The sequence below is a fragment of the Macrobrachium nipponense genome, chromosome 42 (assembly GCF_015104395.2).
Source record: "Macrobrachium nipponense isolate FS-2020 chromosome 42, ASM1510439v2, whole genome shotgun sequence".
Classification (NCBI taxonomy): Eukaryota; Metazoa; Arthropoda; class Malacostraca; order Decapoda; family Palaemonidae; genus Macrobrachium; species Macrobrachium nipponense.
The window spans coordinates 5478048-5493437 of NC_061103.1; the positions used below are offsets into that span (position 1 = coordinate 5478048).

Here is a 15390-nt window from a genome sequence, read left to right on the forward strand (position 1 = left end):
TCGGACAGCACCACAGCCCTTGCATATCTGAAGAATCAGGGAGGAACTCACTCCCGATCCCTTTTTCTCCTAGCAAGGGAACTTCTGCTATGGGCAGACGTAAGGCAGATCAAGATCCTGACGAGATTCGTGGCAGGGGTACAGAACGTCAGGGCGGACCTTCTCAGTCGTCGAAATCAAATTCTGCCAACAGAGTGGACCTTGCACCAGGAAGTCTGTCAGCAACTATGGAGACTGTGGGGACGTCCTCTAGTCGACCTGTTCGCTACGTCGAGGACGAAGAGGCTTCCTCTGTATTGCTCCCCGGTCCTGGATCCAGGAGCAATCGCGGTGGATGCGTTGCTCTGGAGCTGGACAGACCTAGATCTTTACGCCTTTCCCCCATTCAAGATCATGGGGGAAGTCATGAGGAAGTTCGCAGCTTCAGAAGGGACAAGGTTGACTCTGATTGCCCCGATGTGGCCAGCAAGAGAATGGTTCACAGAGGTCATGACTTTCCTTGTGGACTTCCCAAGAACGTTGCCCTGGAGGAGAGATCTACTCAAACAGCCTCACTTCAAAAAGTATCACCAAAACCTCTCCGCTCTGGCTCTGACTGCGTTCAGACTATCGAAAAGTTGGCCAGAGCGAGAGGCTTTTCGAAAGCAGCTGCGAGAGCAATCGCTAATGCTAGAAGAGCCTCTTCAAGAGCTGTCTACCAATCAAAGTGGGCCTCCTTCAGGGCATGGTGCAAAAAGGAAGGAATTTCCTCTTCCACGACCTCTGTGAACCAGATAGCAGATTTCTTGCTTTACTTAAGAAATGTGCAGAAATTGGCAGTCCCTACAATTAAGGGTTATAGGAGTATGTTGTCGGCCGTTTTTCGACACAAGAGGACTGGACCTCTCTGTCAACAAGGATCTCCACGATCTCTTAAGGTCGTTCGAAACCTCCAAGCTTCCACAGGCAAGACCACCCTCATGGAACCTCGATGTGGTTCTTAAACATCTAATGTTAAGTCCCTTTGAGCCTCTCCACGAAGCTTCTCTACGGAACTTGACGAAGAAAGCGCTTTTCCTAACTTCTCTGGCGACGGCGAAGAGAGTTAGTGAAATCCAAGCGTTCAGTAGCCTAGTGGGCTTCAAGGGGGACAACGTTGTCTGCTCGAGCCCAACTTTCTTGGCTAAAAATGAGAACCCGTCTAATCCTTGGCCCAAGAGCTTTGAGATCAAAGGTATGTCGGGTCTGTGGGTCAAGAACCAGAGAGAGCCCTGTGCCCTGTCAGGGCTCTCAAGTTCTATGTTCATAGAACTAAAGAGATAAGAGGTCCCTCAGGTAATCTCTGGTGCTCGGTGAAAAGACCAGATTTGCCGTTGTCGAAGAATGCTGTGGCTTTCTTTTTGAGGGACGTCATTAAAGAGGCTCATTCATCTTGCCAGAAGACTGATTTGAGCCTCTTTAAGTGAAAGCTTACGAAGTCAGAGCCGTAGCTACTTCTCTTGCCTTCCAAAGGAATATGTCTATCAAAGATATCCTTGATAGCACCTTTTGGAGGAGCAATTCCGTATTCGCCTCACATTACCTCCGGGATGTGAGAACGATTTACGAGAACTGTAGTTCTTGGGGCCATGCATTTGCGGCAGACACAGTTTTGGGGGCTGAAGGTAGCTCTCTCCCTATCCCTTAGCTTAGTTTAGGTTAGTTTTATTGTTGTGTTTTTGGTTGATGGTGAGATCTTCTGTGGAAATCTCCCATTCTTTAGTTTAACTGTCAGGGGTTTTTTGGTTAGTTGGTCAGGTGGTGGTCGGTTGCTGTGTTACTCCCATATGTTTGGCTCGATGGTCTTGTCACGTTGAGGTCACGTCCCCGTTGACAGAGCATCCAGAGTGCACCAGCACTACAGGTCTACACCTGGCTGGCAACTCTGATAAAAGCAGAAGCAGGCTTAAGTGACAGTAATCACAGAGTCTACTTTGCTAACAGGTAAGGAACCAAGAAGTACATCATTTACTTAATTTAAGTTTCCTAAAAAATCCTATTCTGTCTCTTCCCACCATCCGAAGGTGGGATTCAGCTATATATATATCTGACAGGTAAGTTTCATGAACAAAATGTTATTGTTATAATACAATTAAGTTTGTTCATACTTACCTGGCAGATATGTATATAGCTGTATTTTCTGACGTCCGACAGAATTTCAAAACTCGCGGCACACATAGTGGGCGGCCAGGTGGTAGTACCCATTCCCGCCGCTGGGAGGCGGATATCAGGAACCATTCCCATTTTCTATTCATATTTTATTCATGACCCTTGTCTCCTGAGGGGAGGAGGGTGGGCACTCTAATTATATATATCTGCCAGGTAAGTATGAACAAACTTAATTGTATTATAACAATAACATTTTTCCAGATTAGTGTGTATTTTCCAGATTAGTGTACTTCTAGAGTAGACTATGTACGTAAAATATACTAATAACTTTTACTAAAGTCAGGATGTAGGCTAACACTTAAAAATCCTCATTTACAGCTTGGCCAAGTAGTCCGAAGAGATGTGGGCATTATTCCTCTAGAGCTGGTCCAGTTGGAAACCGCTGGGTTAGTGCTGCGTTGGAGCCCCATAGAAGGTCCTGAAACTCACCATATAACAATGGCACACGTTGACCTTTTCATCCATTCACTACATCATCAGTTGGTAAGAGTACTTTAATACGAGCTTGTGTGTATTGTCTACAGAAAGTATTTGTTGCATATTCTAAGTTGAAAATCTTAGTAGAAAACATAGTCTTTAAGTATTTAGTCACCCCTAAACGATCTAACTGATTGTGCAGTATATTTCTGAAGTGAAAAAAGATTATTTGTCAAAAGTTTAGGTCTTAAGAAAATTGTGTGCATTTCATTTTATGAAATGACTTAACACCTTTAACATTGCAGGATATACTGAACGCCACTGTCAAGCAGAGGAAAACCTTCACAGAGCTTGTAGCATCTGCATCTAATCTTCAGTTAGTGGACATTCCAGGCTGGGCCGGTCTCGGAGGCGTTCGTTATATACCAGACCTCCTGATGACTCAAGAACCATTGTCCGAGTCTGCTCGAGAAGATATAAATTCATTAAATATCCATTTGGTGCAGCAGTTAAAGGCATCTGATTCTGCCTTTTCATTAGGTAAGGCAGTAGGAACACATGCTGTCTTCAAAAATAATATGTGGCACATTTATGCTGTATGGTGCTGGTGTGCACTCAGTGTAGTCCCAGAACATTATTATTAAAGAATTTGTGGAGAGTCTTTTATAATGAAGATGTAACTCTAGTTGGTACTAAAGTTTTTTTTTTTTTTTTTTAAGTTAACTTGTTGTTCCTGAGTTGCATCATTTTATGTCTTTTAGATATTTATTCCATGAGGTTTTTTTCCCCTGTTTCAACCTATAATTCTACCATGACCCCAAATTTCACTTTTATTTTACGGACGGTACTTTTTTTGCTTAACATTAATTTATTAACTGCAGCACTAATTAGAATTGTTATTACTATCCTTCCTTAATGATTAATTCATGATATTTTGACCTGGGCTCCTGCTCAAAAATCTCACCTTTTTGTAGTAATGATATCAGAATCAAATGTTTATTTTATTTTACAGGCGAGGGTAGTGACAGAATGAATTGTGTCAGATTTGGAATGGTGACTGCCGAAACTGATTTGTCTGAACTTCTGTCTTTGGTCATCAACACTGGGAAGGACATTGAAACTTCATCAAAGTTCTTGGATCAGATGACAGACATTGTTCAAAAAGGTATTTATGCTTTTGAGTTAACAAGCTGCATTTGGTGATGAATTTTGGTTATTTTTAATTTTTTTATTTTGTTTTGGCTACTTTTAAACTTTGTGCTCAAGTTGATGAGGCCTTCTCCCCTCATCCTCCCATCTGCATTGCTTTGTGATTTATACTCTTCATGCATTCCCTTGGATCACCCTCTTTGCTGTCCAGCTCCATCGAGTTTGCCTTGTTTCAGTTCTCAGCCTTTATTTAAGAACAAATACTTCAGGCAAACCCTATGTGTGGAAATAATAATGTTTTTATTATGTGGAGGAATTTAACAAGACCAATGAACCACATCACCAGACCCTTAAAAAGTTTGTCCAAAGGATCTGTGCTTAGTGAGAATTGAAATTGAAAAGAGGCAAAGTTAAAAAGTTAGTCTGCTAATTATAGATGGAACCATTAGGTGTGCATAAAAATATAAGACAGATGGGTATTTGTCCAGAATTTATTACTTTGTGTCCTTATCCAACATCTCTATCTTGATGATGGAGAGAACTCTCAAGACAAACAACTAAACATGTTTGTTAATCAGGCATTGAAGCTGCAACTGAAGATCTGAGGAGAGAGAATGAAGAAAGACTGTGGCAAGAAGGCATTCTGCGACATGTACCAATTGTAGGATCTGTTTACAATTGGTTTTCTCCACCCCCTCCACCTGGGATCAAAGGGCGCACTCTGGATCTCACCGCTGGTGTCTTAGAGAGTACGGAAAATATTTATCGTTACCATATGCAAGTAAGTAATTTTATTTATTTTTTTTTCCATTGGAATGTGTATCATCACAGTAAGGTTATTATTTAAGAATTAAATTTCTGGTATATTTTTGATTAGTTCCTTTTGTGATCCCCTTTTTAATTTGGATTTTATGCTTGAGATGATCTCGTCAGATTTTGTTTTATTCATATGAAAACCAGAATTAAGTAAAATGCCCTTGGTTTATACTTTCCATAACATGCCCTTAGATTACTTTCCTTACCCTATAGTATATGGTTATGAAAGAAATCTTCAAAGATTAATAAAATTAAGTTTTCCAAGATTAATAAAATTCAAGTGTATGTAAGGGCATAAATGTATGAATAGAGTGCTATTGAAAGCTACATAATTGGTCTACCAGCATATCTCAGAGTTTTCCAAATCAGATAGCTCTTTACTATACATTCCGGCATACTCATCCTTCTGTTAAGATAATGTGTTTGGAAGGGTATGGATAATAGGAAAAGATATGAAATTAATAGTGGTAGACTTGGCAATTTTCCAAATTTTTTGTCTTAATTTGTAAACCGACCTTCAAAACTTATATTTGTTCATGAAACTTACCCAGCAGATATATATATAGCTGTATTTCTCCGAAGTCCGACAGAAATTTCAAAACTCCCGGCACACGCAGTGGTCGGCCAGGTGGTTAGTACCCATTCCCGCCGCTGGGAGGAAGGAGTCAGGAACCATTCCCATTTTCTATCCAGATTTTTTCTGTCACTCGTAATGAAAACACCTGTTTTCATTACCTCCGACCAGGATTTTGATTCTCCATTGCCGCTTAAGTATCCTAATTATCTTTTGAATGATTGACTTGGATGTGTGGCTAGGCATACGCTATCGTAATTTAATTAACCTTTGTTTAACTTATCTGAATCTAGTTCGGCTAGTTTCAGACTGTGTTGTCTGCACAAGTAAGGTGAGGCTACCGAGGCTACCGAAAGTGTCGGTAATTCCTCATTTGGTATGCACGGGGGTTGAGAACGTTTTTTCTTTATTGAAAAATCGATGTAAGACGTGTGAGAGTTTGACTGATTCCGAAGGGAAGACAGATGATTCTTATGTACGCAAATTAGAGCGGGATTGAATCACGGGGTCTTCCTCAAGAAACTGCATTAGTAAACAGAAGTCAGGGTAATGAACCTACTAACCTTTTCTTCTGTAGACTTTTGTTTTGCCATAACCCCTGTAGTTTGGCCTAACGAGCCATTAGGCTATGTCTAACGAAAGAATGCCCTTTTCTGTTATTGTGGATTCCATTCGTAATTTTGGAATCTAAAGTGCTCGCTCTCCAATCAGTATTGTGAAGTGTAGTGCCCCCAGTGTTGTGGAGGGGGCGTCAGATCGGCCATATAATGCCTCTAGGCCTGGACCTCTGTCGAACTTCCAAGCCCAGGAAGACGGACATGTCGAAAGCCGCAGGAGGGGTACGGGGAACCCCCACCGATCTGGCGTCCCTTCAGCAGAACCTGTAGACGATCCCCAGGCTGCCAAAAAATAGTGCATGAGAACGGATCATGAAAGATTGCTTCTCGTCCTCCGAGGTCCTCCCCGCACAGGGGTTGGAGCTCTGGGAATGGAGGACTCGCGCCCTCTAAAAAGAAGCTTTAGAGAAGAGGACGTTTCACGTCCTCTCTCTCCGTCAGAGGGGAGCGTCAGATCGGCCCTATAATACCTCTAGGCCTGACCTCTGTCGGACTCCCAGGACCGGCGGGGGAGAGGGCATGTCGAAAGCCGAATGAGGTTTACGGGGTCTCCACATTGATTCTGGCCGTCCTTTAGCAGAACCTGTACGAGCCACAGCTGCAAAAGATGTGTTCATGCGCATGTCCCATCCGTGAGTGATTTTTCCGCTTAGAGGCGTCCTCCCCGAACAGTAGTTGGAGCATGAGAAGACGCTCGCGTCCTCTGAAGAGAACAAAGACGTTAGATGTCGCACAGGCGGCCATCATCAGTAGTTTCTTGGAGGAGCACGCAGAGCCTATTTGCGCTCCTTCTGCTTTACGGGCTTCGCCTTTATTAGCGTCCTCCCCGAACAGTAGTTGGAGCATGAGAAGACGCTCACGTCCTCTGAAAAGAACAAAGACGTTAGATGTCGCACAGACGGCCATCGTCAGTAGTTTCTTAGAGGAGCACGCAGAGCCTCTTTGCGCTCCTTCTGCTTTACGGTCTTCGCCTTTGTAGGCGTCCTCCCCGAACGGTAGTTGGAGCATGAGAAGACGCTCATGTCCTCTGAAAAGAACAAAGACGTTAGATGTCGCACAGGTGGCCATCGTCGGTAGTTTCTTAGAGGAGTACGCAGAGCCTCTTTGCGCTCCTTCTGCTTTACGGGCTTCGCCTTTATACGTGACTACTACTCCGCCTCAAAAAAAAAAAAAAAAAAAAAAAAACAAAAAAAAAAAAAAAAAAAAAAAAAAAATTCAGACGCAAGATGTCGCACGGGAAGCCTGTGTCTTTGATCTCACGTCCTTTCTCTTTTGCTGCTTTGCGGTCGTCACCTGAGAGTTTTGCTGCATGGACGCCTCAAAAGAGAACCAGGACGTCATCAGACGATGACGTCTTTGAACCCCCTTGTCGCTCCAAGAATAGAGCTGTGAAGGGACAGGTGAGAAGGAATAGGGCTTTCTCTCGCTCCTCTCCTTCTCATAGTATCAGCTTTTCACCTGAAAAGGAACATTCTAGAAAAGAGGGTCATCCGTTTGATGCAACATCTACTTGCTTCGTTGCTGACTGGGAGACAGGCAGAACCGCGTCCTAGAAGAAAAGATGATATATTGCCATTAAAAGATCTAAGCGGTCTCCCGCAACTGCGGATCGCTCTTCTCTTTCACCGGTTGCTACGCCTTCTAGATTAGTGCGTCTCACCTGCCGTTATGTAAAAAACATGAGAAACTTCCTCCTTAAGATTCTTATATCGAGAGGAAGAAAGCTCTCCCTACTATTCAAGGGGTTCCCCTCTCTTATTATAGGGTCTCTCTTTATCCGTAAACTGACATTTTTGTTGCAAACTAAGGTGTGCTGCAAGCTGAGATAGTCGACGCTCCTAGTTCGACCCTGAGGGAGCGTGGTGTTTACAAGCGTGACGTTTCTATAGATGCTAAGCTGGACGCTTTATTTAACACCAAAGCGTGGGACGCTCGGCGGACGCCGGAGCTGCGCTCAGCGGAGCAAGCGTGCGCTCGGCTGGACGCTGAGCGTGACGCTCGGATGGACGTTGAGCGTGACGCTCGATGGACGTTTTGTGGACATTCATCAGGATCACAACGTGATATTTGTCTGCAAGCTCGTCGACAATCTGACTTTCGTAGAGACTCCCATCGAGAGAGTGCAAGAAATTATTACCTCTATATCGGAATTTTTAGTGACTAATATTCAGAAAGCACCTTTTACGTCACAACAGCAATCTTCATCAAGGATTGAATCGAAAGGGGATTATATCACCGTCTTCGGGGAGTCCCCTCTGCCGCTCATATAAAGAAGAAGGAACGATCTTAGTAGATGTCAGAGAAACTGACGAGGACCACCTTCTACGTCAGCTTCGTCTGATTATCAGGTATTGGTTCTTTTGCTTCGAGCTTCAGTTGGAGGCGAATTCCAACCTGTGGCTCCTTGCTATCCTCCTCCTCAGTTTTCGTTTTCGAAAACCGACAAGATTCCTGGTTTGTTCATAAAACTTGCCCAGCGGATGTATGTATAGCTGTGTTTCTCTGAAATACAGCTATATATACATTTATCTGCCGGGTAAGTATGAACAAACTTTATTGTATCTTAATATCATAATTGTTAAAATGAAGAAGTCTCTTTCAACGAAAATAGCTTATAAAAGAGGTTCAAGATTGGATGGAGTCGAGAAAAGCGCAAAGAAAGACTTCTTTGTTCCGACACGGCATACAAACCTTCGGTCCTTTTACAATAGGAAGGTACTAGCGGCAGCTGGATAGGTCGTAAGCTTTCGAACAAGGGGTTCGGTAGTTAACTGCTTGTCCGACAGGCGCGCGCAGCGCGACTGGGAGGAAAACAAACCACTTTGCTTTCGGCCTCACAGCGAGTAGACGTGTGTGTTCGACGCTCTCTGCCCGCTTCTCGTCGTTTGCTTTCCTTAAGTATATGGTTGTGTTTGTGTATGAAAGAATCATTGTAAGTACAATCATTTCTCTTTTTTCATTGAATTGTGATATTTTGGTCAATTATGGAATCTCCTCGCCTCGCTACCCCACACGGAAGACTATGCCCGGGTACCGAAGGGCGTAAATGCGGGAAGTTCCGCTCATCCCGGAAATTGACCCACATGTTTTGTGCGCTCGGTGTCGGGGCGCGAATGCACCCGAGCCGAGCCATGTGAAGTTTGTATTAATTGGTCGGAGGCGCAGTGGACTTTGTATGAGGGCAGGAAGAAGCGAAGGCCTGCAAAGGAGTCGTCGGAAAGCTCTCCCGCGACTCCTTTGGTTACGGACACTTCGTCGTCTTTCCTGCCGCCCGCTCAGCTTCCACGTTTGGCGCCTTCCCCTTCGGGGGGGGTTTCTAGGTCCTTCTCCTCACCTGAACTTGTCGAGTGTGGAGGAGGGCGCTAGATACCCTGACGTCGAGTTGTACTCTGGGTCCTCTATCCGTTCGTCTTCGGGCGAGCGGGTAGAGGAGCCTACAATCACCCGACTTTGCCTTCCTCAGGTGCGGTTGCCGCGAAGGACGACCTCGGACAGGTGTGGGCATCGTTGGGGCTGCAGGGCGTGCCGAGTGTCCAGGGGCTGCTCTACCATCTCGCTGGCTCCGTGGCGGTCACTCATGCGACGGTTTACGACCACCACCACGACCCTTACAACACCTGGCTACGCTTCAACCTCCTCACCTGGTGTACACCCCGCCACGCGGTCTCTGTAACACCTACTACATCGGTGCAGGGGCCAGTCGCCGTATCACGGGGGTTGGGAGTGTGATGGCCGACCACCTGGGTTTGCCGTGCTGCCGCGACCGGACTTCATGTGCCCGAAGAGCTCGCCCCTGGACCTACCACCAGTACCAAGGATGTCTGTGCCGCTGGTCCGTCCAACTGGACCAGCCTGCACAGCCTGCCGTACTGCCGTACCTGCCCAGCCGCCGTTCTCGGACGTGACGTTGATGACCACTGCTGCTGTTCCTGTACCTGCCCCTGCCGTCTCTACTGCTGTTTCCTGTGATGCCTGCACCTGCTGACGTTGTTCCTGTTCCTGGCCCCGGCCCCCCGCTGCTCCCGATGCTGATCTGTTCGGACAGGTGCGTCCGGGGGGCCCTGTTGCTTCGGCAACAGCAGCCCCGGCTCCGCTCTGGATGACAGATCTGACGTCGGTCCTGAGGAGGTTGACGAAGAAGAAGAAGAGGAGGAGGAAGGTGTCGTCGTCGTCTTCATCGTCTTCTTCGTCGTCGTCGTCGTCTGCCGCCTCTTCCCCTTCTTCTTCTAAGGCTCCCCCCGCCGAGAAGAAGAAGGTCGCCTCCCCCCCCCCCTAAGAAGTCTCCTTCAGGAACTTCTAAGGGCCCGTCTCGCTCTGGTGAGACGGGGGGTTCTTCCGCTGGTCACCCTGCTCCTTCGGGGGCAGGACCCGTCTCTTCTTCCGCGAGGAAGAAGACTACGGGGACCAGAGGAGTGCCGGCTAACACCGGCACTTCCTCACCTGCTGTTAGTGGTTCGGCCACGGCAGCAGGATCCGTCTCGGCCTCTCGTTCGCGAGAGTACCGAGTGTACGGTCGCCTAACAGCGACCGTGCAGCCAGGAACCAGACCTCTGAGTCCGCTCAGCGTCAGGTTCACGGCACGGAGCGGAAGACTGGTGACAAGCCGCTCACGCGACTCTCACCAGACCAGCTCTCGCTCTCGTGGCGAGCAGCTGGCTACCCGGGCGGACGTGACGGTCCATGACCGGACCACGGGCTGAGGCTGGGAAGAGGTCCCCCCGTTCGCCGGCACCAGCCACGGCTGGTACCAGCGAACTGACTACGCCGTGAGGACACGCACCGGCGGTCTCACCGTGACAGTGGAGCTCGCCGGTCGCCTGACCGTCACTCGCACAGAGAGCGATCGGGTACGGCGACCAGCACCAGCCTTCTGACACACGAGACCAGGGGCCGCTGTTCTCGGTCCAGCCGTTCTCCACAGCGAGACGGCTCGACTAGGTCTGCAGCTCGATCGCCACCGCGGGTTGACTATCGCCTGCAGTCTTCCAAGCCCACTGGTTCTGCCAGCGAGCGAGGAGGGAGCGGTCAGGTCTGCCTCTCCCATACCTTCAACCTCCTCGGGTTACACCGGGAGGGGCGAGGTATTGAGGATCCCACCACGTCGTCGTACGTACCAGGCACGGTTTCTCGGACCAGCCAGGTTCGTACGCACAAGTGGTTGGAGGAGACCGAGAGGGGTCTGTCGCTGTTCCTCCCCTTGAGGGAGGGAGGGTCTCGGGAGATGCTCCTGTTTGAGGACTGGATGGTCCGACTCCGCAGGAACGCAGTCACTCCTGAGATCCAGAGGAACTTTGCCGAGGTTATTGCGCTGATTCGTCAGCACAACGACCTCGGGGAAGGATCGCCGATCCCACCATCCGAGCCCACGTCCCGGCTCGAGTCGTTCTGGGGCCCGAAGAGGGAACCCAGACCGACGGTGGGTTTGCCGCGTTTCCGAGCTTGCAGACTCAGTGCTGGACCAGGTTGAATCGCTTGTTTCCGGACAAGGACGGTTCGCTCAAGTCTGGCAGGTCGAGCAAGCTGCTTCCGCCTCCTCTGCTGCGACAGCGGCGTTTTTTACGTGCCATCTGAAGACCCGATGCCGCCCAAACAGGTGAACCCGGAGTTAGCCAGGCTGACTCCAGGGTGTGTCTCTGCAGCAGCTCCTGTCCGAGAACCTATGGTTCTCGCAGCAAGAGGCACTCGGCTGGAATCTACCGCCATGGCAGCTTTTCCAGGCCGTCTCCTGGCTAGATCTGTGGTCCCTCACAGTATCTAAGGTCGCAGCCAATCCTCCGGGGGGAATTTCTCCTGAAGATGACTCGGCCTTTAGGAGGACTTTGCCAGTTCTGGAGGAAGAGCCATCTCCTTCCTTGCCCACCAGACGGTGAACCTGTGCGCCAACCTGGTTCTCCGACGAAGGGACGCCGTCCTTACTCGGGTTTCCAGGGCGGCCGGGCGTGAAGCGGCGTTGGGACTTCGCAACGGACCTTTACGGAGTTCCCCGTCTCTCTTTCCAGGAGAGATGGTGGACGCTGCGGTGGACAGACGGCGCACTGACAACAGTGACCGTCTGGTACACCAGGCAGTCTCGAAGGCTTCTGGGCAGCCTCGGACTGCGGCCAAGTCTAAGAGCTCGGCTAGCGCTTCCTCGGTGGCTAAGACGGTAGCTGCGTCGAAGCCCCGGGGAAAGACTCTGTCTTCTTCGACTTCTACCAAGGGGAGCCGTAACCAGCCCTCCTCCCAGCCCTCCTCCTCCCGTGGAGGCTCTGGGAAGAAGTCGAAGAAAGGGGGGAAACGCTAGGGACGGCGTTCCCCCTCACCTGCTGCCGGAAGTGGGGGGGTGTCCTGGCCAGCCATTGGGCAAACTGGCAGCGCTACGGCGCCGAGACCTGGATTGTAGATGTCCTTCGGGAGGGATATCTATTACCCTTCGAATCTCGGCCACCCCTCACCTCCAACCCGGTCCAACCAGCAGTCGTACGTTCCAGGGTCATCGAAGGACGTAGCACTGAGACAGGAGATCAAGACCATGCTGAGCAAGAGAGCTGTAGAAATCGTCACGGATCAGTCACCGGGCTTTTACAGTCGACTCTTCCTGGTGGAAAAGTCTACGGGAGGCTGGCGCCCGGTGATAGATCTCTCTCCCCTGAACCGGTTTGTTCGCCAGACCCGGTTCACGATGGAGACGGCACGCTCAGTGCTCGACTCCATCAGGGAGAACGATTTCATGCTTTCGGTGACTTGAAGGATGCGTATTTCCAAATACCCATTCATCAGTCCTCCAGAAAGTACCTCCCGGCTTCATCCTCGACGGGACGGGTACCAGGTTCAGGGCACTTTTTGCTTCGGTCTCTCAACCGCCCCACAGGTGTTCACGCGAGTGTTCACTCTGAGTGTCTGCTTGGGCCCATTCGCACGGGATACGTCTGATGAGGTATCTCGACGATTGGTTAGTCCTGGCGAGCTCCCGCTCGCAGTTGCTACAGGACAGGGATCGACTGCTCGAGTTCTGTCGCGATCTGGGGATCGTTGTGAACTTCGAAAAGTCCGATCTCGAGCCCAAGCCAGAGGATGAAGTACCTGGGTATGCTGATCGACACGGTAGCAGGGCGATCTTCCCCCGCAGACTCGCGGATCAGCAGATTCAGGGGGAGGCAGCCAACCAGTTCCTGTCTCGGCAGGAGCAGGTAGCTCAGCGATGGCAAGTCGTGATCGGACACCTGTCGTCACTCGAGAAGTTAGTCCCTCACGGGCGTCTTCACCTGCGGTCTCTTCAGTGGAGGCTAAAGGAGAGTTGGTCGCAGGCGACGGAATCCCCCAAGCTTTCCAGTGTCACTGACACCGGAGGTGAGGCAGGATCTAGCCTGGTGGCTGGACGACAGGAAAAAACCTCTTAAGAGGAGTGCTCTGCGCACTCCCCCCCGGCCCCCGGACATGCAGCTGTTCTCAGAGGCGCATCGACGAGGGATGGGGCGCACCACCTGGAGGAGTTGCTGACTTCAGGAGTGTGGGACGAGAACGACAAGCACCTTCACATCAATGTACTGGAACTCAAGGCAGCGTTCCTCGCTCTCCAAGAGTTCCAGGACCGCTTGGTGGGACACTCAGTGGTGTTGATGTGCGACAACACCACGGTAGTGGCCTACGTCAACAAACAGGGGGGCCTAGTGTCTCTCCCGTTGTACCAGTTGACTCGGCAGGTGCACGAGTGGGCCGAGGCACACTCAATAAGAGCTGTCGGCACGCTACATTCCAGGGAAGAGGAATGTAGTAGCAGACACTCAGCCGTCGGGATCAGGTGATAGGGACCGAATGGTCTCACACCAGGACGTGGTGGAAAGGCTCTTCGACCTATGGGGGCGACCAGTTGTGGATCTGTTCGCCACCCGGCACAACAGAAGCTCCAGGTGTTTCTTCTCGGCCGTGCCGGACCCATGGGCAGCTGCAGAGGACGCTCTTCAACACCCGTGGGACAACCTCTTCGCCTATGCCTTTCCCCGTTCAGCCTGATTCGCAAGGTGATCAGTCGAGCACTGGTCACCCCGAATCTCAGGATGATCCTGGTGGCTCCCAAATGGCCACAGGCCATTTGGTATCCGGACCTGCTGGGCTCTTCTCGCAGGAGAACCGAGAGAGATTCCCCCTTGGCACAACCTTCTCGCCCAGCCACACGTCGAGCGGTACCACCGAGCAGTCCAGTCCCTACGTCTTCACGGCTGGCTGTTATCCACCATCTCTTGCGAACGAGAGGCTTTTCTCGTAGCGCAGCAACAGAGATGGCTGGAAAACGTCCGTCAGTCCTCTGCAGCTGTGTACCAGGGGAAGTGGGCCGTCTTTCTGTGGTTGGTGGTCGTAGAACTGGGGTTCATCTCCTCTCCGAAGCCACTCTTCAGCAGGTAGCGGTATTTCCATCGTTTTTCTTCGCTCGGAGAGAAGCTTCCTCTCAGTACCCAACAGTTCCAAAGGATCACAGAGCCGCCTTGGGCGCTCGTCCTGAAACTAGGGGATTGGACATCTCGAACTCGTTCGAGATCTCCTTGCTCATGAGGAGCTTCGAAAGGTCTTGCCCACCCAGGGAAAACTCAGGCCCCCTGCGTGGGATGTGACTCTCGTCCTAGGAGTTTGACTCGAACGCCGTTCGAGCCACTCCGAGAGTCGTCAGACAGGGATCTGACCCTCAAGACCCTCTTCTTGCTGGCCCTGGTCATCGGCGAAGAGAGTAGGGGAAACTTCATGGTCTTTCCTATGATGTACGACACTCCAGGGGATGGGGATCTGTGACGCTCGATTTCGTCCCGAACTTCGTTGCGAAGACTCAGAAACCGTCGATCCCTGACGACAGGTTCGAGTCATTCACGATTCCCTCCCTAATGGACTTCACCGATAATGATGCGGATGAGATGCTGCTTTGTCCTGTGAGGGCGCTACGGCGCTATCTGAAGAGAACTCGACACCTCAGGCCTGAGTGTCGACGCCTCTTCGTTAGCACCGGGGTAAACCAACCAGAAAGAAAGTATCCAAGAACACTCTTTCATTCTGGCTGCGTGAGGTCATCAGGAGGGCGTATGAGGCTGATGGTAGTGACGACATCCGTACGTCCCGTCCGAAGAGCTCACGAAGTCAGAAGTATTGGCCCCTCGTTGGCGTTTCGTAAGAACTTCTCCGTGGCGCAGGTCCTGAAGGTCAGGGGTCTGGTCTAACCAGGACTACCTTTACGTCCTTCTACCTTTCGGGATATTGCCCACAGGTCCTTGGATACCTTTTCCTTGGGACCCGTGGTGGCTGCTCAACAAGTTGTGTAGCAAACCCAGACCCTCGCAGGCTGAAAACAGCATCGAGTCCTGGTGTGACTGTGTGGATGGATGTGTGAATGAGTGAGTGACTGGCTCCCTCTTCCCGTCTTTTCCTCCTCCTCTACCTGTGGGCAGAGGGCCACGGTCGTCACTACGCTGGATGAGGACGAGATGCAGGTGAGCTATATGACAGAGCCCCATCCTATCCCTTTCACTAGGGATAGGAGCAGATATCCACCACTTCCTACCTACAAGGGGGGGGAAGTGGATGCCTACAAGAGTCAAACCCATGACTTTATATTCTCCTGTACAGGAACAAGTTCTTACATTGCTGGTACGAAGAGATACGCTTGCC

At 50.1% G+C, this 15390-nt stretch overlaps 1 protein-coding gene across 4 annotated transcripts in view; it reads left to right on the top strand.

The window, feature by feature from the left end:
- The window catches only part of LOC135212946 (pyridoxal-dependent decarboxylase domain-containing protein 1-like), a 286832-nt gene that overhangs the window by 256801 nt on the left and 14641 nt on the right, over positions 1-15390 (top strand). For all 4 annotated transcript variants that reach the window (XM_064246696.1, XM_064246698.1, XM_064246695.1 and 1 more), the window contains exons 13-16: positions 2506-2670; positions 2910-3144; positions 3617-3769; positions 4332-4534. In XM_064246696.1, coding sequence (XP_064102766.1) covers positions 2506-2670; positions 2910-3144; positions 3617-3769; positions 4332-4534 — 756 coding nt within the window. The remainder of the gene's footprint in view (positions 1-2505; positions 2671-2909; positions 3145-3616; positions 3770-4331; positions 4535-15390) is intronic.